The 27,413-nt window shown below is 42.3% G+C and overlaps 1 protein-coding gene across 2 annotated transcripts in view; it reads left to right on the forward strand.

The window, feature by feature from the left end:
* The first annotated feature begins 595 nt into the window (after nt 1-595).
* AP3D1 (adaptor related protein complex 3 subunit delta 1) overlaps nt 596-27,413 on the forward strand; it is a 43,886-nt gene continuing 17,068 nt past the window's right edge. The window contains exons 1-14 of one of the 2 annotated variants that reach the window (XM_084498534.1): nt 596-926; nt 15,174-15,269; nt 15,909-15,989; nt 16,719-16,799; nt 18,039-18,146; nt 18,513-18,642; nt 19,815-19,954; nt 20,219-20,292; nt 22,102-22,151; nt 24,093-24,142; nt 24,577-24,625; nt 25,461-25,606; nt 26,402-26,550; nt 26,642-26,872. In XM_084498534.1, coding sequence (XP_084354660.1) covers nt 831-926; nt 15,174-15,269; nt 15,909-15,989; nt 16,719-16,799; nt 18,039-18,146; nt 18,513-18,642; nt 19,815-19,954; nt 20,219-20,292; nt 22,102-22,151; nt 24,093-24,142; nt 24,577-24,625; nt 25,461-25,606; nt 26,402-26,550; nt 26,642-26,872 — 1,481 coding nt within the window. In that variant the 5' untranslated portion in view covers nt 596-830. Of the gene's footprint in view, nt 927-15,173; nt 15,270-15,908; nt 15,990-16,718; nt 16,800-18,038; nt 18,147-18,512; nt 18,643-19,814; nt 19,955-20,218; nt 20,293-22,101; nt 22,152-24,092; nt 24,143-24,576; nt 24,626-25,460; nt 25,607-26,401; nt 26,551-26,641; nt 26,873-27,413 lie in introns of those variants that run through there. The other variant, XM_084498535.1, reaches the window with a different exon arrangement.

Here is a 27,413-nt window from a genome sequence, read left to right on the forward strand (position 1 = left end):
GGTGCCTGGCACGTGGTCACAAGGCAAGCCGGGCCTGGGCTTCCCGTGGGAAGGGTGCCCCGGCACACACGGGCGGGTGACCCACCGGGCACCACATCCCCCTGGCTGGGCGCTCTCACCACCTGGGGTGCCTCTGACCGCACTGGCACGAATCACTCGCGGAGCAGAGGCTGCAGAAGGAGCCACGAGCGTTAGTGACAGCACGCTGCCACCCAGGGCAGGGCGGTGGTGGTGGCACCAGGCCGTGGAGCTCCTTCCTCACAGGGGACAGGGCCGAAATGGGTCATTATGGGCTGTGCGCCCGGCGGGCTGGGCCGGGAGGCACCGCAGCCGCGCGCGCCCTCGAGCCACGGCCGCGGCGCCGCAGCCGCTCCCCCCGCCCCCCCCCGCCACGTGGGACAGGGGGGCGTGGCCACGCGGGGAAGGGGCGGGGCGAGCGGCAGCAGCGCCGCGGCTGTGGCTCGAGGACGCGCGGACAGGCGCGGGGGGCGTGGCCGGGGCGTACGGGGGCGTGGTCTAGCAGAGATGGGCGGGGCCTAGCGGGGGCGGGGCCGAGCCCTCAGCTGACCGGCCGCCATTTTGTCAGGCGCTCGGAGGCCGAGCGCAGCCCGGAGCAGGGGGCTCGCGGCTGCTGGGGCCGCCCCCGCCGCTCGCCCGCCCGCCCCGTACGGGGCCAGCGCCGCTCGCGCTCCGCTCCCCCCCCGGCCTCCCTGCCTGGCATGTGAGCGGCTCGGGCCCGCTGCTCTCACCCGGCTTGTGCAGGAGCCGCGGCGGCGCCCCCGGCTGGGCCCGGCCCCTCAGCCCCGAGCGCAGGCCCCGCCGCCGCCACCATGGCGCTGAAGATGGTGAAGGGCAGCATCGACCGCATGTTCGACAAGAACCTGCAGGACCTGGTGCGGGGCATCCGCAACCACAAGGAGGACGAGGTGAGCGAGGGGCCGCCGGCTGCCCCGCGGGGTGGCACCGCCTCGTCCCCCGCGCCGCCCCCGGCTGTGCCGTGCCTCCCGGCGGGGTCCGCTCCGCCGCGGGGTGAGGGGGGAAGGAGGCGGCCCGCAGCCCGCTGCCTCCAGCCCGCTGCCTGCAGCCCGGGCTCCGTGAGGCCCAGAGGCCTGCGGCGCCCCGGGAAGGAGCCGCTGCTCTGGGGAAGGAGCGAGCAGGAATCAAAACTAGGAAGGGCGGCGCTGGGTGGTGGCAGAACGGGGAGGCGGGGGGAGAGGGAAGCGAAAAGGAGGCGATGGGCCGGGGAGGAGGACGAGGCAGAGGCCTGCTGGGCGCTGCTTTCCACGTCCCGTGTGATCGCGGCGGGGCGGTGAGTGCCGTGCATGGTGGAGCGGCTCCTGCGCGTTGCCTCACACGGGGCAGCGATGTGTGTGTGGCGTTTGTCACCGTGGGCAGGGAGGCCGAGCGCAGTCACAGCTCAGCTGTCAGGTTCCCGATGCTGCACGCCTTACAGCTAAAATGCCTGTTCCTCGTTTCAAAGCTGTCGTAGGCAGAAAGCAGCTGGATGTGTTGGCCTGTTATTCCCTCTTGTATTAGAGGCACGTGATCAGGAAATTAGTATAGGTGGCGTAATTAGTCATCAAGAACACATTATAGGAGGCTTCCCACATTGAATTTGAAGCATTGCATGTTAATTGGGATGTAACGGACACTAAGGGTGGCATTTATGTTAATCTTTAACTAAGTAGTAGTGGCTTTAGCTTTCTTACAGCCTAACGGTTATATTTTTGGAATATAAGTGATTTGCTGTGGAGTTAGTGACACGTTAAAATATTTGTATGTTACCATATCCCTTCCTTAAAGCAGGATATCCGAATGGTATCGGCTATGAAAGGTATCTGAAAAAGAATTGCACTGGTATTACTAAATCAAATGTTTAAGCTAATTTAATCAGGATTCCTAGTAATTTCTTAATTACAGGCATTGTTGGACTGAAGTGTGAAAAACCACTTCCTAAACCATTTGCTGATGGCTTTTAAGCTGGTCATTGAGTGCAGGATGAGGCCTTGTTCACTAGTGATGTGTGGGAAGCTTACATTTTTATTTTACTATAGATTTGATCTCTGGGCTCTAAGAAACGTGTGGTGCCCTGCAAATGTGGCAAGCTGTGGAGGAAGGGGAACAGAATGTTTATGTGGACACTTAAAGTGTTATGCTTAAAGCTGGAACAGGTAAACTGAATGCATAGAACACTTCACCTCAGCATGCTTAAGCCCAGTTTGTATGATGTCTTGCTTTTAGTAAGCATACTTTATTCGTTTGTGCATAGGCCAGAACATTTCTTCAACTGCCAGAGCTCTGAGGTTTCCCCTGATGCAGGTCCAGGTCTTTGTGGCTCTAGCCCTTTTTGAGGAAGATTAAATGTACTGTTTAATTTCTAAGATAATTTCATGACAAATAGCTCCTTTTCCAGGATTCTGTATGTATTCAGAGGGTAAAGAGCACAACCACTGTTCTGCGGTCAGAATTAACAAGTTACTGTGCGTCACAAGCCAGACTGAGTTCCTGCTTAGCCTATGACAAAAAATAGTGTATTGGCTTTGATTTCCTCTGTTCTTTGAAGTTAGGAAAAAATACTTGGACAATTTCATAGGGCTCTGTGTATTTGTTGTTACAGTCTTGCGTGCTCTCTCTAGGATTCACCGAGGTCAAAGCAAATGCATTGCCTCCTTCCCTAAGAGGCTGGTGGCGGTTGCAGGGGTTGGATCGTAGCATGGTAGTATTTTAAACAATGGCAGCTCTTCAGTTGGAAATATTTATTGACATTGTGAAATGGGTATCTGTAGGGATAGTTCCTCTTTTATTCCTCATGTGCACAGCAGAAATGAAAAACGGATCTTCAGGATGTGTTCAGCTGAACAGTAGCCATTTCCCTGATGAAGTGTGAGTCTTCTGTAACACGATCTGCTTTGGAATCCTTCAAAGATCTTGCTTAATTACATAAGGTGGCTGCAAACTGCACAGGGTTGTTTTTTTTTTTTTTTTTTTTTTTAAGCTCTTGAAGAGGACTGTGAACTGTAACTAAAATGCTGGGCACTGATTCGGTGCTTCTCAGGGAACGGTCTTCTGATTTTTCAGGTGACGTTGCAAGATCAGTATAATATTTTAGAGGAAGTAGTTGCAAAAAGATCTTCCTTTCCCACAATGCTTCTATTGTTGATTTTATGTACTGAGTATTGCTCAAATATTGAATGTAGTTGTTTGAATGACTTGTGTGTGTCTCCAGATAATTGTCTAAGCTCAAGAGACACAAATTCCTGAGTAGGACCAAGTGTTTCAGACAGCCCAGTAGCTGATGGATCTCAGCTCAGCAAGAATTACTCTATGAAAGATCTCCGAAAAGGGTGCACAGAGGTTGTTAATAAAGTGACACTAAAGAACTGGAGGTATGATTATTGCTTTGACTTCTGATTTAATTAAGCTTTTTGCAGAAGCAAAAGTGTTTTGTTCTTAAATGTGACAGATTCCAATTCCTCTGCAGGTGCTGTCCCAAGCTGTTGGATCTAGCGTTTCGCTGCCGCCTCAGGGGTGTGTTTGTAGCGCAGGGCGTGCCGAGCGGTTGTCACCCAGGGCTGGCTGTGGGAGCTGTGGGTTTTGCAAATGCAGCTTTTCACCCAGCGTGCTGCATTCTTGCCTGATGGTAGTATGGCCTCTTGTCTTGCTGGGCCTTAGGGCTGTACCCCAAGCCTAGTTGTGAAGTTGATGGAGTGCCACAAACTCCTCAACAATAATTTTTAAGCGTTCCCTTCAGCACAGCAGAGGAATTGAGAGAGCAGTGGAGGCTGACTGGCACTTCAGCTCACATCTTTGCTGCAAAGTGCTTAATTACCTGTGAGAGGCCATTTTAATTTTAGTTTCCAATCTTTAGATAAAGCTGACCCGTTTATTTTGAATTTAAAACACTGGGACTGAAGTGGTGGTGTTCTGTGAGGATGGGATTACCATCCTCACAGATGGGGGAGATTGTCCTTCAGTTCATGCAGACACTTCTTAGTGCAGATTTCTGTTCATTTTCCAGTCTTGGGGAAATTTGGAGTTGCATTATCCTACTGGGTAGTACACGCAGTGTGAAGAGGCAGTGTAACTGCTTTAGATCTCCTCCTAGTTCAGTGTGTCGTGTTTACTGGACACAGATGCTTTAATCCATGTGCTCTTCCCTAGTGCTAAGTCTGCAAGGAAGACGTGATGTCCTGTGCCATTCTCCCCTGGCCTTTGCTTCTAATACCTTTCTCTTTCGTTTGGAAAATGAATCCTGATAGTGAAAGCAGTGAATCTTTGATCTGTTCTGACAGGGTTTTGTCCCCTGTGGAATAACTTCTTCCACTTTGTGCCTACTTTTTATGTATGTGCTGCACAGCAGGCTAACGGGGAGTGGCTTGTGCCACAGGATGTTAAAAGTATAATAGATTTTTTTCTAGATGTTCCAGACTGGGAAATGATTTCTGTTTAGGGATGTTCTCCTGAACCTGAAATACAAGGCAGAGATAATCCTTAGATGCTCTTTGGATCATGCACAGTGTTTTGTATTAGGGGTGAAGAACGTCTTTGTTCCCAAACGAGGAAAGTACCGTCAGATGCTATAGCGAGAGGCTCCTTTATAAAACTGAGATGATAAAATAGCTGAAATGGGGCTGTTAAATGAGTGGCGCCTTGTCCTGTTCAGACCATAGCCCTTTGTGTTTCGAGTGCGTTTGATTTACTGGAGGACACTTAAGGAGGGGAAAGGGCTTAAAGTCTTGCACAAAATTTCTGTGCACTTCTCTCCTAACTAAAGAAAATCACTCTCATTTCTGTCAGTGAAGCTGCTGCTTGTGTGAAGGATTAGCACTTTAAATTTTTGGTAGTTGATAGTTAAGGAAAAAGCACATTAAAAACCTTGTGCTCTTCCCTGGGTAATGCTTGGTGCTGTCACATCGCTGGTTCGCATGTAAGTACTGTCATACATGATGTCGCAGAAGCAGCCTGGGGAGAGACAGGGTGACCAGTATTTCTGGCTGGAAAAACTAAAACTTAATTCTGGTTGATCTGTAATGATAAATGAGGGACACATTGAGTGTTCTGTGTGATGTACTGTGAAATACGTGTCTAACGGATCAAATACTAGCCTTACAGAGCTGCCACTGTGTTCTCACTTCCTAGGGACTGTTACCTGAGGAAAACAGGCTTGAGTTGCTTAAAAAAACCTTTTCTGTTAAAATCAAGTGCTGCTGTGCTTGACTGCACAATTCCAGTTACTTCTCTGACATGCTTTCACATGAAATCATGGTGTAAGGGGTTTTGAGGAATCCTGTAAAATCCCAAGTCTTCTGGGCATACTGTGTCACCAGCAAGGCTGGAGATCATCTAATGCAGTGGTCTTCTGCAGCTTGGCATCTGGTCCCTTTATTGATACCTAATAGTAAAGGAGAGGGGGGGTGGATCGTGGCAGGAATTTTGAGGAATGCTGAAAATTTTGTGGGTGCCCAAGACTGAAAATACAGGGAAGCTTTATAGTGGGAAGTAGGCACAAATGTAGGTATGATGAAACTTTCTTCAGGTGGGCTGGGTTTTCGTAGCAAATAATAGGCAGCGTGCAGCTCATTGATGACAGACAGCTCTTTCAGTCGCTGATGCTTGATCGCTTACTGCTCATCATATGTGTGTTTGTATCTTCGAAGGGAGCTCATTATTCCACCCACTTTTGAGTGGATCTAGTGTTGCCATTGTTAATTCTTGGTGGCGTGTGTGAAATGCTGGGAAACGACAATCAGAAATAGGAGCAATACACAGAAGACTGGATAAGGGCCTCACACCAAGCAGTAAGGAAGCAGGCTGGTGGTGGCCTCCAGAGGTGGCAAGGAGCAGGGTAAGTGTCCTGCTGGACCTTCTGCATCGTGGACAGTGAGGGGTCCGGCGTGGAGCCTCGGAGTAACAGCCAAGATGTGGGCTTTGTCCTGGGTGATTACAAGCAGAGAGCAGCTTAGGCTTTGCATTAGTGCTGCCTTTCATTAGCTTCATGCTTTCTCTGGTGTTAAATATGATTTAATTGTCTGTGGTGTGAGTGGGGCTAAGAGCGTTGTTGCCTGTCTGGATTCTTTTGTAGCTGGCTCTCTTCTGAGGGTTTGAAGTGCTCTGGACAAATTGCTTTCTCACACATGTAAATAAAAGTTCTGCCTAGGCAGGTGTAGGGAAAAAAAAAAAAAGGGTTTTCTGGTATCTGGGGACATACTGTACCCCTTGTAGGGCCAGGGGAAGAACATCTAGAAAAATAAAATTACAAGCTAACTATATTTCTGTGCTGTGGTTGTCTTCACAGGGTTGTTTGTTTGATGCTTTCTGATGCAGCCATCCTTGTCCAGGTGTTGAATGCAGAAAATGGGTCCTTCTACAGACACTGACCATGTTAGAGGAAATAACAGAAGTTAGTGAAAAACCTCTTCCTCTGCAGTGTGGTTAGTGAATAGTTTTGGTGCAAAGAGTAACTTTAGATTTTTCATCTAGAAGTGCTGTTTGATGACGTGTCCCGTTTCTGGTGGGATATAAAGAGCAGCAAGGGAAGCTTTAAACAATGTGCATCAGAAAGACCAAGTCATGGGACTAGTTATAAAGAAGCATTTGTGTTCCTTAGCTTGCTTAAAATAAAACACAACTGATCCTGAAAAATATGTTTTGTAATTGAAAAGGGAGTCTGCTTAAATCCAGGTGGCAGGAAGTAAAAAGGTTTTTGATTAAGCTAAAAGATTCTGCAAATAACATGGTTAGTAGTAGTATAGGCAGTTGAGCATTTTTTAACGAGAAGCATACATTCAAAATAGCTGACAATATTTACAAGCCCCCTTGAAGGTGTCACTGGTTATGGAAGGATGTTGGGAACACACGGACTTACGTCCTCGTGCACTGATTGAACTGAGTTTGTAGGCTGTGTAGTTGAATGTTGCATTTTGTATTAGCTGTTTCTTTTTATAATTTATTGGATAGCCTAGATGGTCCAACCTGTTAGCTTTTGCTGAGAGGTTCATCTGTGAAAATGTTTGCAATGGGAATTAGGCACAGATGTGGGTATGATGAACCTTTCTTCAGGTGGGCTGGGTTTTCATAGCGAATTTGGGCTTCCACCTATTGCAGTGCGTGACTGCCTCGAGGAATGTAAGCTCATTTTGAGCAAGTGGTATGATTATACAACAAGAAGCATGTGAAAAAGTTTTCTTGAATTAACCAGATGTTTGTTATGAACTTAAGAAATGAGTAATGGCTACAGACCATCTTTTTCTTCATTGTCCTTCTTATTCTTCCATACCTGAGAACTTCTCATGCCACAAATCAATGTTACCTCTTTGAAATATTTTTGGTGTTGCATTTATATATTATGTTAATGTATTATTAAGCATCTTTCTATTGTTGATGTTCCCCTCTAGACTAATTCCAGTCAGCCAACTCTTGAAAACAATAGATACTTCAGTTCCTTAGCAAGTGACTTTTTTGTATGCGTACAACAATACATCCTTGTAATAGAGCTTACCTTCACCGAAGCCTGAAATTCTGCACAGAAATATTCCTGGGACTGACTAAGAAGTTGGAAAATATACTGTAAAGGTACTTGTCTAGCTCTTCGCATTGTAGTGTGGAAATAAAAGGTCAAGTACCTATTGTGTTCTCAGGGATAAGCATCTCTGGCTGTCACCTCTCTGTGGTCTTCAAAGCTGTCTGCTCAGATATGGCCCCTGAGGGTTTTTTAATTGCTGTGCAGTTAAATTAACAAATACCGTGATCAGACTGGAGACCTTTATATTAAGGGACATCTCTGAAGTCTTACTGAAGATGCATTACTTACTGATGTATGTTGGACTGTTTAGGTCTCGCTATCTAATACTGACTTAATTGTTGGCACAGACCAGGTGGGGAAATGCTTCAGGATGGCTAACGTCTGTGCTGCAGCTCCCCAGGTAGGTGTTTCTTTGTATAAAACATTGCAATTGTCTGTGGCCAAACAGCCAAAAAGGGGCTAGTCAAGAGCAAACCCGACCGATCTGCAGTGCTCCGTGACCCAGGCAGCGTCGCCCTGGGGTGCCTGCACCAACCTAGGCCTGCGTCTGGCTGGGGGTCGCATTGGGTGCTCAGCTGCAGCTCCCCAGCTGATTCTTCTGCCACGTCTCATCCCTGGCCTCTGCTGACCTGTTTGGAAGATGGTGTGTGTTTGTACAGCGCCCTGTGGCGCTGCACGGCTGCTCTTTGGAGAGCAAGTACTGAGCAACTCCAACAGGTAGACATGCTGAGCAAGTGGTATACTTGCTTATTTTATAAACTAGCTGAATTTTTGTAACAATATTTCAGTGTTTTTTTACTGACTTGTAAATTATATCAGGGTAGATGGATGCACCATGCCAAATTTCAGTTGGTGTGTATGATTTCAACCAACCATATACCTGTATGTGTATGTAAATTGATTTTTGCATTCCTCCATAAGTGTCTTCTGGCCAAGGAGCCTTGCTGTCTTGCTAGCAGTTGTACCAGACAAAGGAATAGTGGATAATGCACCACGTTTTCAATAAATACCGTAGGAGAAGATGACTGCAAAATGAAATGTCAAAGGTTGGCCTTGAAGTCAACTGTATTTATCATTGATGGGGACAATACCCTGGTCTAGGATCATGAGACCACCTACAGGATGAGTGAATAAATCCCTGGAGAGCTGAGTAGTAAAGGCAAGATAAGTAAGTCCTGTTCAAACACGTGGCAACATGTTGTAACAGTTCAGCGAAAGATAAGCTTGGCTTTTCCAATGCCTTTCCGTGTTTTCTGAACTCCGTATTGCATCTGAACACCTTTTGCATCATTTTACTTTGGCTGCTGCAAACCTGCTTAAATGAATGCTGTGCAACTTCCCAGTTGTAGCTTATATTCTTGCCTACTTTACCTGGGATTTGGCTTTAGGGAAGTTAGTTGTAAGATAATGTGTGGGAGCATGTGACTGGGAATTGTTTCTTGCCATCCATGAAGCAGTCTTTAGGAGGGATCCTGTTACTTCTACTGTATTTAAATATTATAGTAATTTTATTTATCTATGATAGAAGTTAACAACTATTATGCTTATCTCTAATGTTGTGTTCAAGTGAAGGCAAAACTAGCCAAGAGCTTAAAAAACCAGCTGTTACTTCAGTTGATTTATGTTGAGCTGTTGAGGTATGATGCTGGTGTTTCAGGTACTGTAGTCAGTTACTGGGGTTTGTTGACATGAAGGGCTTTTGGGGGTTTTGATGGCAAACAATATGTTTCTTTCAGCCTTCTTCCAAAGTTAGGAGGTGGCAGATGATCTGTGCTGTGCTCATAACAGGCTCTTCTGCTTGAAGCATAAACAAATTAGAAAGTTGCTTTGCCTCCATGAGGTGTCTGTGGTGTAACTGCCTTGTATGTGAAGCACCATGGTCATGTCATGTGGCTCGCATCCTGCAGGTAGTACTTTATTAAGGTCTTCTACAAAACAACCACCAAGAGGTGGGGGCAGGCAGCTGTTACTGGTTCCCTGGAAGTTGGCGCGGTGGTCATAGCACAGCTCATGTGAGATCATCACGTGCTTGTGCTCAGTGTAATTTCATGGGGTTTAATGTCAAGCATGTCTCAATGTTACAAAGAACTGATAAGCGCTACTGTGCTCAACACAAGTGTCATGCTCTGTACTTCTTTAATATTGTCTTATTCCAAATGTTGTTTTACGATGGTAGTAATGCGTTCATTTCATATCTCAGTGCCTCTGGTGTAGACTGTTAATCATCCCTTTCTCAAACACTGTATTTAACCCTGAAGATGTGGTACAAACAGGGACTGCCCATCTTTGACGCCTGCTGTTGGTCTGGGTCGAAAGCCTGTTGCTGTTGGAATAAGCGCCAGGCATGAGCCCCAAATCAGCTGCAGCAGATCTAGTGGGTTGAGACTGGTCCTGTTAAGGACTTGAAGGATTCACTGCCTTCTGTTTGCTGAGCTGTAACCCTAAGGGGTGAGAAGCAGTTTGCTTCCTTTTGATTTCAGAGATTGATGCAGTGGTTCAGATAAGAGTCCATCTTCTTCAAGACTATTGGAAATGCATATAATTCACAATTGGTTTTAATGTGAAGTTATTACAGTGACATTTATCTAACCACTACTGTCTTCTCATCTCCTGTAAAATACTAAGTTTGAATGCTGATGGAAGTGCAGCACAGAGCATCACGCTTCCTAGGAATGTGATTGCTCTGTTGGAGGAGCGATTTCCCAGCCTTGTTTGTGTATTGCTAGAAAAGAAAAATTAATCTTTTGCGAACATCTCTGAAATCATCAGCAAAAACCAAGTTTTGTCTTGAGCAGAGCTTGGAACACAGTTTGAACGTTTTTCAAACTTAATTCAAAAAACATGGCTTGGGAAATAAAAAGAATCCTATAAACTGATGTTTTGGCTTCTTACCATGACCCACTTTTCCTTCCTTCCCTCCCTCTGTCTGAGGGATTGTTTTTGATTTTTGGTACCTTCATTCTCGCTGTAGCCACTCATGCTGGCTTAAATGCATGTATTTTCTGATTGAGGTCAAGGATTCGTTAAAGAATTTGGGCTTATATTAAATGATGTTGCATATTTTGTCAGTGGGTATGAAGTGCTTGCCCCATCAGCTTGGAGGAATACAGTAAGGCATTATGATTTCATGCTGTGCACACAGTTTTGTTGAGGGATTGCTCTTTATATCCGCAGGCTTTTCTTGGGTTTTAGCTGTACTGCTCCGAGTGATTCTGTAACTTTCCTCCTCCTGAAGGATACAAGAAAAAGCAAGCCCCGGAGTGGCTGCTCTGGCATTTTCCCCGTGTTACCGTATGCTCTTCAGCTTTTGACTGTGGAGTCGCGGCCTTGGCAGGGCTGCCATCGCCCTGCTGATGTTCTTTCACTCACTGGCTCTGCTTGTTCTTACCTCCAGCCGGAGTGAGAGGCTTCCTTGTGATCGCCTTGTTTGCTCAATGCAGTCTGGCTGGGAATGGCTCAAGGTCTATAAATATTGGGACTTAAAAGTGCTCCTCAGCCAAGCAGCCAAAGCGTACGAGCGATTGAGTAGCATCCCAGGAAGGCTTCATGTATGACTGACAGGGTCAGTAGTTAAGATGTGTACTGATACTGGGTATTGAATCACTGCGTATTGATTCAGTACTGTGAGCAGAAATGAACTCTGAAGTGTTTCCTTTTTGCTTTCCTTTCTTCATGGAATCTGAAAAGTGTTTAAGGAAAAACTGAACCAATTACATCCTTGGGAAATATTTGTTTTACCACACTAGAGAACTGCTATACTCGAAAGCTTTATGCAAAAAACTATCAGTGAGTCAGTGCTGGGAAAACTAACCCAATTTTGGTCTATTTCAGTACTTAAATTATTTTTTTTTTCTTGCAAATATTTAGGCCTTGCTTGGTGTCCACGATGCCTAGAGATGTCCAAACACTTTTTTTCATTGCATCGCGTGGTCCTCCTCCCTTTCACTGTCTGCTTTGGCTGAATTGCACGGCTCAAAGGCTGTGTGGGGCCAGGGGACCTCATGCGGTGTGGCGCTGCTTTGGTGGAGCAACGCTGGGCTGGTGCTTCGCAAGGTCAGGGTGCTGCTGGCCGGAGAGACAGGAGAAGCTCTAAAGAGCTGCATGTGCACACACACGCACACACGCTTATTTGCTTTGTGTTTAGTTAGATGGGGCAGGGAATTTGGGATGGGAGCTGTTTGTTGGGTTTCAGATCTAAACAGGAGACTAAACAGAGTGGTTTTCTTCATATTGCTCATTAATGCAGTGCTACTCGAAAGAGATTAACAAAAAGTTAATACCCCTGAGCCTTTAAAGCGTTCTATATATAGGCTTTCATTCCTTGTGGTCTTTTAGGATTTGGTGTAAGTTTATTTTGGAAGGACTTTTCTGCTCTTCAGAAGGCCTTGTTTTAGTTTCCAATATGATTGAGTTCTCCAATACGCTTTTCTGTCCTCCTTTAAGGAATTTGCTCGTTCTGTTAGACTAGATTACTGGCAAGGGTTTGCCTGCAGGTTGCTGAAGCTGCTGGGTGTGCCTGGAGACTCAGGAGCCTGCATTTGGCTGTGCTGGAGTTGTACAGTATTTAACTTCTGTGCTATTTTGTCCCCCTTCTGGTCATGCACTGGTTTGGATTCAACTCCTGAGAGGATTTTAGGAAACCGAGGCTAATGTTTAAGCAGGTTTGGGTAGGAGCTGTGAGAAATGACAGTGATGCTTTCTGGGTGTGGGCAGTGCAGTACTCTGCATGAAAGCAGGGACTGGCCCCGCTGCCCAGGCCATGGCAACAAGATACGTGCGCAGGATTCTGTGACACTGCTCTGGTGCACTGAGCCTTGAATATTTTATGCTCCCCTAGCAGCACAATGTGTTAGGAGATTTGTTGCATGTTGTGTGAGTCGTTCTTTCAGCATCTCAGGTCAAATACATATTTCCTACATAAGAAGTTTTTCAGCTTAAACGTGAATTCAGGTGGCCAAGAAGGCCAACGGCATCCTGGCTTGTATCAGGAACAGCGTGACCAGCAGGGCTAGGGAGGTGATCGTCCCCCTGTACTCAGCTCTGGTGAGGCTGCACCTCGAGTACTGTGTTCAGTTTTGGGCCCCTCGCTACAAGAAGGACATCGAGGTGCTTGAGCGGGTGCAGAGAAGGGCGACGAAGCTGGTGAGGGGCCTGGAGAACAAGTCCTACGAGGAGCGGCTGAGGGAGCTGGGCTTGTTCAGCCTGGAGAAGAGGAGGCTCAGGGGCGACCTTATCGCTCTCTATAGGTACCTCAAGGGAGGCTGTAGCGAGGTGGGGGTTGGTCTGTTCTCCCACGTGCCTGGTGACAGGACGAGGGGGAATGGGCTTAAGTTGCGCCAGGGGAGTTTTAGGTTAGATGTTAGGAAGAACTTCTTCACTGAAAGGGTTGTGAGGCACTGGAACAGGCTGCCCAGGGAAGTGGTGGAGTCACCATCCCTGGAAGTCTTTAAAAGACGTTTAGATGTAGAGCTTAAGGAAATGGTTTAGTGGGGACTGTTAGCGTTAGGTCAGAGGTTGGACTCGATGATCTTGAGGTCTCTTCCAACCTAGAAAATTCTGTGATTCTGTGTGATTCTGTGATTTTAAACTCTTCCATGGGAGTTGTCTGGACTCGGATCACCGTCATGACTGTTTAGAATCCCAAATCTTCTATTTTCTAGGAGAAGTCTCCTGGACTCCATATAGTCAAGCATTTGCAGGCAGTGCTATCCTTTCGCGGCAGGTGAGATCCACTCCTATTCAGGAGGACAGAGGAATGCCAGTAGAAGAAAGGGGCGTTTGGCCTGCCTTCCCTTAAAATGAAGACTTCTGATACAAAGATATTATTTCTATCCCAAATACAGGCACTTCAATGAGTTTAACTTATTCCTATGTAAATTCATTTGCTTGCTTACTTTCTTTAATCAGGCCTGTGGGGTTGCGTGGAGGGCAGGGCTGCTGTTTGAGGGACCTCCATAGGCTGCAGGAGTGGGACAAATGAGAACTCCAGGGAGGTCAACAAAGACTTCTAGTAGAAATCTCTCGGAATAACACATTTCCATCAGAGCTTAGCATTGCCACAAAGGCATTGCCTTTTATCCTTGTGTAAGTGCAAGATTTGAGAGAGAGGCCAGACAAATTACTCTGTTTACATTAAGGCTGTTAACCCAATGGAACTATTCCTGCACTGAATTGTGTGCTCACTGTGCATCCTGATGGTGGATTCTAACTTTGGTATCACTACACTCTAAATTGGAGCAGTATGGATTGCCATTAGATGGCTGCTGCATGGAGCTTGAAGTCCTAGTGTTAAAATTCAGTTGCTACTTTTCCTCACCTGGATCGTTGCAGCATCTCATTGCACTACAGACCTTGTATGGTTCTTTTGTTGCCACCCACTGTTGATTAAAAATAACGTTCTCTGCTTCTAAATTTCATGACATTAAGCATGAGTATTGCTATAGGACATTGTAGAATGCCAAAGAACAGTTGGGATAATAAAATTTAATGTAAAGAGAAGTGTTAGTTAAAGGCAGACTAATAGACTTCTGTGTGGAAAATATCTTTTTGGTGGAAGGTAATGGTATGGAGGCGGAGTTCTGCTTTGAAACTAGGTAATTGTTTTCTGACCCAGTTCTTCCGGAAATTGACTTATTTATATTGAATGATAAATGCACTGCTGTATGTGTGGCTTTTTAAGGAGAGATTATGTCCCTGCTTTTAAGTTTTCATGACTTCTGTAGCAGATGCGTTCAGTACTTAAATCATAATTAATTGTGAACTGAAAGAATCCCAGAGTTAAGCCTACTTATGAAGTAAAATCTGTACAGATATTTTTAGATCATGCATTTGCCATATCCCTCCCACCAGCACAGATGTGATTGTTTGGAAAGAAGCTAAGGGCCAAATAGTTAAATGTAAACATTGTGACATTTGGCTCTGAATTACTGAGAAAATCATACAAATAACTAGGTGTTGCTTTTCAAAATGTGTAAATAGCAAAATCAATTAGCTAATTCCTGTGCTGGGGAGGGTAGGCATCTTTGCCAATTCTGGAGTGAATGGCAAGTGCCAGCCAGAAGTACTTTTACCTAGTGAAAGACTTGTGCTCTGCTCCTTCAGGTGTGAGGACTGTTCTGAGTGCACATCTGCAGTGCTGTATGCATCCAGCACGCCCAAAAGAAGAGAGGACTCATCTTTTCATCAAACAACTTAAATTTGTGGGCTACTTAGTCTTTTATGTGATTATTTCTAGGCGTAATGACTCAGTAATCTCTGGCTTTCCATTGAGGTAAGGGTCTAATACATGTTCTAGGAGAGGTGAAACTCAAGTGTTTGTTCTTACCACTAGGCACACGATCTCCATTGACCAGCTTTTGGCTGCAAGTTTTTGATCCTAAAGCTCTAGGCTGAACAGTGGGGTTGGAGGCAGAAGACAGGAAATACAGTGAAGAAACAACTTAGTGTACTTTCAGTTTTGTAATAAAGCATGACATTCTTGTTAATGAGCAGTTCCTTCAGAGTAAAGTGCTTACCTAAACGTTGCATGCAAGATGGATTTGGTTCTTGCAAATGATGAGTTCTGCTGCCTTCTTCCCATTAATGTGTTGGAAATCTACAGAAGTGAATGTTCCATGGTAAATGAGCGTGCATGTTTTTTTGTTTCCCTCAGGCAAAATACATCTCCCAGTGCATCGATGAGATCAAGCAGGAGCTAAAGCAGGATAACATTGCAGTGAAATCAAATGCAGTCTGCAAACTTACATATGTAAGTGCCTTGCGGGGATACAGTGCGATTGCATCTTTTAATTTTTTCATCCTTGTTGACTAGGATCTAGCCTGCTTATTCTTAGACTGGTTTCACAGCTAGCTTTAACTGTTTGCAGTGCAGGCTGCGGGTAAAAATGCTCCCGTACGTATCTCTGACATCATAGTCTGCGTGTTCCCATTCCATTCGTTGTGCTGGCACTAGTATTTGTGCAATTTTATTGAGCTAGATCAGGAAGCTAATCTGGTTTAAAACTAATCCAATTAAAAAAAGTAGTTCTCATCTGGATTGTTTCTTAGGTAGTTACATGAGCAGTTTTTCTTTGTGCAGTCCTTTGCAGTAAACAGGAAAACTGTTAAAGAGTGATTTATTTTTTTAAGAGGGAGAAAAACTGTCCACAGTGATGCATATAAAACTGCTATGTAGTACCTGGAATTAAGGCAGAGTTTAAAACTTGATTCTAGTGGAACTTCTGGATGTCTTCAGCTTATTCCAGGTGGCATAGAACATAACAGTGGGTCATAATCTTGAGGTGTCTTGTAGTATTATTTTTGGACTCCTGTTCTATGTTTAATTTTCTGACTTATTTTTTGAGTCTTGTATTTTAGAAGTTAGTAATCTAGCCTTCTCTGCTTACAGTTACAGATGCTGGGCTACGACATCAGTTGGGCTGCTTTCAATATTATTGAAGTCATGAGTGCATCGAAGTTTACATTTAAAGTGAGTTTTAGGTGTAATTACTCCTGTACTAACCAAGCTGTTTCATTATTGTATTTAATATATTGGCACATGATCGTTTGATTTCTTCAGTATGGAAAGGACGTAGACTGTTTATTTTCTAGTATATAATACTTGACCTGCTACTATAGGCTTTTTCTATTGGGTATTTGACAACAGCTGTTAAATCTTCTGTGGAAAAAAGTGCACGGTTCTGTGTGGGTGGATGTGTTTTTTTCCTCTGTAAGGTTTTGTTTGTGCTTATTCTTTTTCACCAAATAAATAGGATGGAACATTACTTTGTAAAGAATGGCTTCCAGATTGGGCTTTCATACCTGAAAGTCAGGAGTTAAGGAGTTTTGGTACAACAAGGACAAAATAAATATTCCCCGTTTCTCCTACTGACTGTCCTATTTTCTACATCATCTTGGCCACTGAACCTGTACATTCTAACAAAGTGCAGGGAGATAAAGATAATTTTAATACCCGTAAGATAGATGTATTACATCTAAAGATTACTTGTCTGAGATTATTAAAAAGGGTTTATGTCAGGAAAAAATAGAGAACCCTGTTATGCAAACCTCTTGTCTAATTGTTCTGCTTTTGCTGAAAGCAAAAGCTGGTAGCTTTTGTTCTACCAAAATTGCGGTAGAACCACCAGTTGTTGTTGATCTAAACATTGTCTAAACTTACTTTTTAAAAGTGGCTTTTATTCTCCTTCTCTTTTCACAGAGAATTGGTTACCTAGCTGCCTCTCAGTGCTTTCATGAAGGGACTGATGTAATTATGTTGACTACTAATCAAATCCGAAAGGTAAACTCTTGATTTCAGTTCTTAATTTTTTTTGTGCCCTGTCTCCCTATTTGTGTTTTGAAAACTGTACAACTTTTTTAAGGATCAACTTCTTTTAAAGAATATGAAGTTGTAGAATTCTATTTACTTGGTTTACAGTCTGCTTTGATTATACAATCTGAAGGATTAATGGAATGCTTAGTTGTCCATAGGCTTCCCTTTTGCTGTCTCATGCCAGCTGTCTGTATTTACTTGCTTAAAAAAGATCAGTGGGATGTTATCCAGTATCTTTCCTAAAGACTGCAGATACGTTAAAGCTAGAATGTGTTGCAAAGTTTTGTTGCTCCTTAAGAAGTAATTTAGCTATTCTCAAAGTAGAATCTAATTTTGTCCCCCCTACAAGAGGTATCAAAATGAGATGCAGATGACACAGAATCCTGAAGGCCTGTGTTTAGCTCTCCTATTGTGGTCTTGTACGAATGAATCCAGACTGTTAATTCTCAGTTTGTTTGCAGATGCTCTGTGCAGTTCACTTCAAATTTGTTTCCCAATAACTGCAATTAAGGATTCATCCTGTAATGCTCCGTATTCCATGAGGTCTGGTTTTGTAGTCTGCAAGTGAACATGCTCAGATAGTATTAATTTTTTTTTAGGAGTCAGAATCGTAAAAACATCTCAGACTATACTACATTGACTACAAATAAGTACAAAGAAACTTGACAAACGAAATTTGTTCTACACCATAGCCTGTGTTCCGTCTTTATGCACTGAAAGTCATGGTGCTGCCAGCAGCTTGGAAGGAAAGCAGTCTCATTTCTCTAATATATTAAGCTAGGACAGTGTTATGCACTCATCAAGAGTGCATGTTCCCAGTGAGGCCAATAACAACTTGGTTTTGATTTAACAGTGTTAGTATTTAATTCCATTTTTTTTTTTAGGGTTTTAAATATATTTGTGATCATGTCTGAGTTTTTTAATTTTTTGCCACTTCTGAAATACCACTAGGGTATGATGTTTCTAGTTGCTTTGATGTTGCAGTCACCCATCTATAATTTAAATTCCCCGTGCCAATTATTAATCCCCATGGTAGCTGTATTTTAGCAGGTGTTGGAGGACATTCCTCTTAATAGCTGGTATAAAAGTTCCCATGGAACAGAAGCTTTGCTTCATATCTGTTGAGTGAATGAAATTGGTCTGAAAAAGTAGTTTCTCAACATCCTTTGTGATCTTAAATTTTTGAGCTTCTTTTTCCTTTTTTAGGATCTGAGTAGCCCTAACCAATATGATACTGGAGTTGCACTGACTGGCTTGTCCTGTTTTGTTACTCCAGATCTTGCCAGGGACTTGGCAAATGACATCATGACACTGGTGAGTTGATAAGACTCAGTAATGTTTTTTTCCTATAATTAAAGAATGTTAAATTGTTCAAATCTAGTAAATATCTGTTACATTTAGAACTGTTACATATGAAAATTGACACTTTTCCCTTTTGAGTCTTTTGGGGACCTCTTACAGCCTTTGTGGCTCAGTAGGATTGCGTTGGTTATTTCTGTTAGTTGGGGTGATAAATGATGGTATTTTGCTCACCCGTCAGAAGCTGAGTTTTAGGAACCTGAAGTAGCCAAGTCTCTTATGAAACACTTTTGAGAGAGACTCGTGTGGACACAGGGCCTTGAGAAGAATTTTGGAAGTGTAAATTTGCTAAGAGCCTGATCCCAATTATTTCGTTAACAGATGTCCCATACGAAGCCTTATATCAGGAAGAAGGCAGTGTTAATCATGTACAAAGTTTTCTTGAAATACCCAGAGTCCCTCCGTCCTGCGTTTCCTCGCCTTAAAGAAAAACTTGAAGATCCAGATCCTGGTGAGTGGATTTTAGTAAATTGCTTCTGCTCCAAAACATCTAGGTATAAATGCTTTTCAAGCTTGTAGAGAGGAGTGAAAAATGAAAAAATATCTGAGCACAAACAGTGATTGAATAGGTAGATGGCCATATGAGAGTTTTGACAGATGTTACCGTACTAAAAACGTGTTCTAGGTCGTTCTTCAAGGCTAAAGTTACTAAAACTGTATCGGTGGATTAAACTTTAATGGGACAAAGCTGCTTAGTGATCTGTGGCTTGTTGCTTAACTTGACTGTTGAAAATATTTTGGGTGATTTCAAGCTTTTTGTTTCTTGTGCACTTCTGTAAAGCTGCAGCTATTGTCTGTTAGCAATAGAGGTACTTAAAATAGTCACATTCAGTAGACTTTTTTCTTCTAATTGGTGTTACTGGAAGGTACTAGTCTTCCTTCACAATGCCAAAATGCTGTATATCTTTTTCAAGGACTATGTGCATTGTAGTCTCACAAACTCCAGTTGATTTGTGTGTAGAAGGAAAATGTAGATATGTTTGCTTGACTGATTTGTTACGGGCATGTAAGATGCATCTTTCAGGGACAATATTTCTTAAAAACAAAGAAACAAGCCAAACCACCTGCAAAGGAAGAAACTATTTATGATGCTTTATGGGAAAAAACTACTATATGCTATAAAACCTAGACTAGAAGACTCCAAATTGAGATCAATTTGAGACTGAGCAATTAGAATTAACTTGTTCAGTCATCTTGTTTAAGATTTTCGTTTTCTGGTTTAATTAAAAATGTCTAAATACATTTTAAAGAAGCAGTGTTTGGAAACTATATGGTAGATAAGGTTAATGATTTTAATTTTTGTCTGTCCCTCAAACAAGCTATCTACAGTAAGGAGGGGAGGAGAATGGCAGTGTCCTGTTCTCTGATAGTGGACACAAAGCAGATATACATAGTTTAATTTTGGCTGCTTTCTAATACATCAAATAATATCCTTTCTGAGTTTGTCTTGCATTCCTATGTTTAGTTCGCTACTTCATCACTGGTAATGAGGCTGAACCATTCCTCTTGGAATGTACAAGTCTGAATGTTTAACTGCCTTTGTTCTGGGTGTTCTGCACCAGAAACTTCAATTACAATTAAAGTATTTATGAGAATTCTGCTTTTCTCACTTCTATTTCCCAGGTGTGCAGTCTGCTGCAGTAAATGTTATTTGTGAGCTGGCTCGGCGCAATCCCAAGAACTACCTTTCTCTTGCTCCACTCTTTTTCAAGTTGATGACATCGTCAACCAATAATTGGGTTCTCATTAAAATTATAAAACTGGCAAGTATTCTCTACCTATACTTAGAGGATTGGGGCCCTCATTAAACTGTGTTAAGTATGAAAATAGGTTTCTTGCTTGTAGGTATAGTTACCTTTAATTCTAATTAAAAAAAGAACCAGAAGTCTCCTAGTGTTTGTGAACTTAGAGTAAAAAATACTTTAATATAGCTTAGTTAAATATAATGAAATGTAGTTTAAATAATGTTTTTATGTTGCTTAAAACCAGCTATTAATTCAGTTTCTTGTTTGTACTTCTTAAAATAGTTTGGTGCTCTTACTCCATTAGAACCTAGGCTGGGAAAGAAATTAATTGAGCCGCTGACCAACCTCATACACAGGTATGTATAACAAATACTACTTTGTTTACTCAGGATTAGTGAAGTGTGTGTTAGGTAGGTCAGTAGCCAAGTCTAGTGATGCATTTCTGAACTTCTTCCTGAGCTTGAATGTGTTGGTTTCAGTATCAAAGTAGTAATATTAGAACTATTCCTTTTAAAAAAAAAAAAAAAAAAAAAAACCTTGACTGAGATAAAATAGCCTAATGAGGACATTTGGGTGTCGGCTGTCTTGAATTTCTCAGAAGCTTGCATGCTTTGATTTCACTCATTTTAAGCCAGGGATTGCTTTGGTGCATATATTTAAACAAATACAAAAAAAAAAAACACCTATGCTTTAAAAAAAAAAAAAAGCTGTGTATTTGCCTCTTCTGTTCTTCTGCACGTTTGACTCTTGACTTTTTTGGAAGTGCAGTTAGATAAAGAAATCTGAAGATATCCTTGTGCCTTGTTAAAGCTGGTTTGTGTTATTATTTTGGATCTAATTCTGAACTAAACTCAGAAAGGATGAAGGAATAAAATAAATATTTCCAGATATGGAAAGAGCGTATTACTATGTTGGAGTTACCAAAGGTTAAGATCGGTTTCTCTTAATGTGGCAGAGCATGAGGATGAATGAGAATTTAAAACAGATGTGTAGCAGTGAGAGGGAGCTCCAGACAAACAATTTCTCTTCATCCTCAGAGTGCTGCTTGTAAGGCTGGTTCTGAGCACACCGGCCAGAAGGCTTACATCCAAAGAGCTAAGGAGAGTTTTGCGACAGTGATGCATACATACAAACTCACTAGAAGCAGTACTTCACTAGAAAAAGCAGCAAGATGGACAGAATGTCTTCAGTCCTGTCTGTGTCCTCTCCAACTTCCCCAGCGTTTCATTATTTCCGAGGACATAACCCTGTTCTGATTGGCTTCCATTGTCAGTCAGCTTGGGTCTCATATCACACATGCATAAGGCCAGCCTGCCACCTACCACAAAATGCATAGAGAGCAAAAGTGATTGTCCCAGTTCTGAGCATGTCAGAGTCATGGATACCATGTGCTAGGTGACCTTCACAGGAGCAGTTTGTGACTGCTGCTTCCAGAGCTGTTTGCTCATGACCTTTGCAGACCTACTTTTCCAGAAGCAGTCCTTTGTTACTTGTGAGTTTTGCTGTGTGGCTGGGGGACACTTTGTTTCCATTGTGTAAATCAGTTTTTCTAAGTGAAATCCTCAGAATCGCACTGTATTTACCGAGTGTTCAACCGACGATTTTCTTGAAGTTATGTTTGGAGTGGAATAGGACATTTGAAAATACATTGCTGGCTTGTAGGAATGAGCAAGAGTCTGCTGTTCATGTGTGACTCATTCTCTTTGGAGAGAGAGACCTGGAGATTGTCCATCTGCTTTTCTTATCATAAATTTTTGACCTTGGGCAGAGGACTTGATTCGATCCTTGGACAAGACTGGTTCAGTGCTCTGAAACTGGGACTGAGATTTTGAGTAACCGCTTCCTTCCTTATCCCTCCTGTTACAGTACTGTTATTTGCCTCTTCTTAGAGAAGAAGTGACTTAATCCATCTCTACTACATTCTGTTTTGGAAGTCAAGGAGAGGACTGCAGCATCAGCTTCCCCCTTACGTTCAGAAGCTAGCTGTACCACCTCCCTCCCATTTATAAGTGAGAATCACTTCTTCTAGTTTGGAGGTATATGGAACAGAATACTGGCAGTTTCCTGTGTAATTAAAGGTGTTAACTAGCTCCAAGATATTGCTGACAACTCTTCAAAATGTGATGGTTTTATTCCCTATTTAAAATACTTGATTTCTGTTTCAGCACCTCAGCCATGTCTCTCTTATATGAATGTGTGAACACAGTAATAGCAGGTGAGAACTAAAATTTGTGACCTAGAAGGAACATGATGAACTTTGTCATCAATTAATTGTGACTGTTTTTTAACTTAATGTATTTCTATAACCAAATTAAATCACTCGGCAAACTTTCAGTGATTTCTTTCACTGTGTAACTGTAACCCAAATCTTTTGTTGTCAGTAGATGAGGCTAAGTTATTACAGCTATGTTTTATTTGCTAAAGGCTAAAACAAAGCACTAACAATGAGTAATTATATTTTATATAATTTATATGTTATTTATATTCAAGCTCCGAAGTGTTGTTAGAACTGAAATATGCCAGCAGCAATAAAATGAAGAACATGGTCAATGCCTCATAAAAACTTTGATGACATTTTCTTATGTGAGGAAAAATAGTAGGCTTTTTTCTTAAGCTGTGGAATTGGAGAAATAAAGAAGACTTGGTGCAGTTCCTTGAATGAAGTCACTGAAATAATAGATCTGTAGTTTACATTCATTTTTGAGTGGGGAAGGGATGTGAACTCACTACTGGGGATGGAGAAAAACTGGCAAAATGGGGTAACATGGTATTCCAGCTGAAACCTGGCACATTCCTGCCTTCGTGGAAGCAGAGGGTTGTTGATATCCACCATTCGGCTGTAAGTCTGTCTCATGGGTAGTTTGGGATTCTCCAAGGGATAATGATGCAGGAATGTACTGTATTGGATCAGTTCAAAGAAGTGGTGACCTGTCACTTGCTTCATGTTCACTGATTCAGGGAAATGAAAGATGAAGTTATAATGGTAAGGAAAAAATAGCACTGAGGCTAATTCCATTGTGGATAAGAGGGTGTCTTCCTGAGAGAAAATAGGGTAAATCAGAACCATTAAGGTTAGAAAAGACCTCCAAGATCATCTGGTCCAACCGTCTCTCTACCACCAATATCACCCACTAAACCATGGTGCATGGTCTATATGGTTTGAGTTGAACCAGGTGGAATCAGGTCCAACCTTTGCTAAAACATCTCCAGGAATGGTGATTCCACCACCTATGTGGGCAAACAGTTCCAATGCCTGACTGCTCTTTCTGAATAGAAATGTCTCCTAATTTCCAACCTGAACCTCTCCTAGTGCAATTTGAGGCCATTCCCTTTTGTCCTGAATCTGGTTCAAAGAGAAATTCATTCACTAAGATCACCTCAGGGAGGCCTGCTAAGGGACCATGGTGTAAAACTTGGATTTGGAGAATGTGAAGCTGAGTGCATCGGAGCAGCACCTTGCACCTGCCAGTTCCCTGCATGGCCTGAAAAGCCACTGTCCACACTCCTTCCCATAAATGTAGTTCTGCAGGATTATGGAGAGTAAAATGCCATTGCACTTATTAGTCACTAAGGTCAGTTTGCGTTACTGGTTTGGTAAAGGATTGTGCTGGCATGGATGTGCTAGGTGGCAACAGTGGTTATCAAGATACCACCACCTTTCCTGCCATGAGTTACATGTCGGTGCTTTACAAATGTCTGATATAATCAACAGCAGGAGCTGATTTAGCCTTGAGTCTCGTGCTGGCTTGATGAAAAACTCCAGTTTAAATATATTAAACTCTAGGATCCATTGCTGCATTTCATTACATTAGGGAAGTGTACATTTAAATTCGTCTGTGCCGTAGCTGGTGACATATTTACAGCCGTGACTGCTGTGTGATATCAGTAAAATACACTTTGCTCTCGTTAACGTTTAATATAAAGCAGCTTTGACCTGGCTGTTTCAACAGCTCATGCCTTTACATTTTTTTCCTGCCCTGATATTTATTCCTTTTCATAAAGTATAAGAACTACAACCTTCTTTCCTCCCTAGCTCACCGAAAAGATAAACAATAAAAACTTATCTTCCCTTGTGAGCTGAGCTAGCTGTTGATCTTTGTGTTCTGTTATATTTATTCAGAATCTAGTAACCAAAACCTCTATTTGTTTGTTTCAGTTTTGATCTCCCTATCCTCTGGGATGCCTAATCACAGCGCTAGCATCCAGGTATAACGATGTTTGGGTTCTGGTGGGTGTTACTTGTTCTACTCTTCTGTGTAATACCAGATGCTATGGAGAAATTGGATTATGTTCCTTTGTTAAAGCAATAAATAGCTCACTGAAGAGCTCTCACATGGGTGGAATCCTACAAGCTGAAGCATTTCCGATATAAATTCTGTTATTTCCTTTCATTTAATATGCAAATTCCCCTCCTTTAAAGTTTTTGTTTTATTCATCTTGTATCAATGCAATCATAAAGAACTCTGTTCCTTTTGTTTTGAAATCTGTATATCCAACAAGGCTATCTTACCAGAGGCTGCAAGTCTTCCTTAGAATGCTTCCTTATGTGCTCTAGCCACCCTTGTGTATTGAGTAAACTTTACAAACAGTTTAATGTAGGCTTTTGAGGCTTGTAATAAGCATGGTCTTTTTTTTCCCAGCTTTGTGTACAAAAGTTAAGAATATTGATAGAAGATTCTGACCAGAACTGTAAGTATGTTGCATGTCTGCATGGAAGCTTTTAGCAACCAGTCACTGGGGAGAAAATCCAGCAGCCTTAGAGCAATGAGTTTTTTCCAAACAGCTTACTCATTATAGTGCCTGGTATGTTGTAAGCAACTGTTAGTTTTGTAATGTGGAAATAATTTTTGATGTTGAACGTTTCTTATAAGGAGCTTTTTAAAAACAGATCATAGAATCATAGAATATCCTGAGTTGAAAGGGACCCATAAGGAAAAGACGAGTTATTATTACTGCTTGCGGCCTTGAAAATCTCAAACACTTCACTTCCTATCCCTTTTTATAAACTTCCCGTTCGCAGAGTAGTGAGGGCTATTCAGTAGTGAAAGCATAATAGTAAAATGTAGGAATGGTTGCTGTTTTAGTGACTACAAAAAATATCGTAAAAACCTTCTTTGTGCAAAAGCTTTTCTTGACCTTTTTTCCTGACCTTTTTTTCGTTGAGAACAGGGCTTCTGCTTAACACACCAATCTTCTTTGTGCTTTTTAAGCTGTGTTCATCTTAGGATGCCAGTTCTCAAAACCCATAGGTTCTATATGTTAAATATATATATATTTAAATATTTTTAAAAATTATAAAGCTTGAAGTGAAAGAAGGCTGTGATGACTGTGTGAACTGGGGGGGGGATTATAAAATGGAGGAAAATCTGCGATGTGCTTTTTCTCAAAAATTGTCCTCCTCGTCAGAGATGGTTATTTGAACATATAAAAGTTGGTGTAAGTAAAAGCAGTCAATATTAAGTTCTCATGCATAACACAACAGTATTTCTATATTTGGAAAGAAGTTTTATTTTGTCTTTCACAGTGAAATACCTGGGATTGTTAGCTATGTCCAAAATCCTGAAAACACATCCAAAGTCAGTTCAGTCTCACAAGGATCTCATTCTCCAATGTTTGGATGACAAAGATGAGTCTATCCGTCTCAGAGCTTTAGATCTATTGTATGGCATGGTATGTTTCCGCACCTATTTCCTTTCCCTTCTAGTCCATGTGACCCCTTGTTTATGAGGCTAATGTTTAAAAAACAAAACACATACCTTTCTCTTTTCCTATCCTCAGTAGCATTGTAATAACAACTGCCATGCTTTTTCTGGCACTTCTTGCAAATAAAAGATCTGGTACAGTATACGAGGGCTTTAAATACATTCCAGCTGTGGAAAGACTTTGAGTTCAGGCACTATGGAAGTCACCCAGAAGGCCTAAGAATTCGCTGTTCCTTCCTCTAGGTGAAAAGTGGCCGTGGACATACTGGGATAAGTCATTGCTCTTCTGCATTGCAGTCCATGTTGCAGCACACGACAGCTGGGGTTGACATAAGTTATACAAAGAATGGGAAGGAATCTGGAGCACTTGGAAAAGGCAGCTTTAAGCTGCTTCTCTGTCAAATTTGCCCTTTCAATTTTGTTATGACTTCTTAATGACACGTGGAATTTCATTCTGGTTGTTTTTGTGTGCAGCCAGCTTTGTGCACACATTCTGCAGCTGTGCAGAGCAGTTTATAAAGTGTGCATAGGCTACAGGGGAAACTTTGTGGTGAGAACACTTGATCTGTGAAACGACTGTTTACAAGTTTTGTAATAAAGTGCTTTTCATTTGGGGGGTCTTTGCCCTTGGTTCTGATTTCTTATTAACACAGTAACATAGGTCCATCAAAGAGTTTAGCAGTTGCTTTACTGGAATTGGAAGAATTTGTCAGTACAGGAAATAGCTTATTTTTGGTTCAACTCTTTGATAACTTTTCAACAGGTTTCAAAGAAGAACTTGATGGAGATAGTGAAGAAATTGATGATTCATGTGGATAAAGCAGAAGGGACAACGTACCGGGATGAGCTGCTGACTAAAATCATAGATATTTGTAGTCAGTCCAATTACCAATATATCACGAACTTTGAATGGTCAGTGGCTTTGTGTCAAAATTTGAAATTGCCAGCAATGGTAGTGCGTGATTGTCCATTAATAAAATTGTTTCCCTTTTCCTTTTTGTAGGTACATAAGCATCTTGGTGGAACTGACCCGACTGGAAGGCACACGCCATGGGCATCTTATAGCAGCTCAGATGTTAGATGTAGCTATTAGAGTTAAAGCTATTCGTAAATTTGCAGTTTCTCAAATGGCTATGCTTTTGGACAATGCACATCTCATAGCCAGCAACACCCAGAGAAACGGAATCTGTGAGGTGCTTTATGCTGCTGCGTGGATATGTGGAGAATTCTCTGAGTAAGTGCATTTGGGAAGTCTGACACTTCGAACAGCTTCTTTCAGACACAGATTCAGATCATTAAAAACTACTTTTTGAGAGAAGGATGGCTTAGAATGTGCACCCTTATTAATAAAAGAATTGTTTCTTTCCTTCTCCTTCACCCCCATGAGATTCCTCTACTCAAAACAGATGCTTCATTTTGAGTATTTGTTTTTTTCTCTGTATTCCTGCCCACTCATACAGTAACGCATGATTGTGGATGTAAGCAGTCAAGACCTTAAGCCGCCAGTGACTGAACTCTTAAATAATTAAAGTCTAACTCTATTTACATGATAGGGAAAATATCCAGTGAGCCTGTTTGACTGAAATGTGTTTTTTTTTTTCTTCCTCTTTTGCCTTTGAGAGGTTTTTGCAGAGCTTGCTTTTCATGAGAATAAGTATTATTTCTGTCCCAAACCGGTCTGTACCAGCAGTAGGACAATCTTCAGTGTTGTGTCAACGTTAATTTTTATCTTAAATAGATATATTCGTCTCTTGGTTGTGTGCACACGTGCTTTA

This window comes from Aythya ferina (assembly GCF_964211825.1).
Source record: "Aythya ferina genome assembly, chromosome: 26".
Taxonomy (NCBI): domain Eukaryota; kingdom Metazoa; phylum Chordata; class Aves; order Anseriformes; family Anatidae; genus Aythya; species Aythya ferina.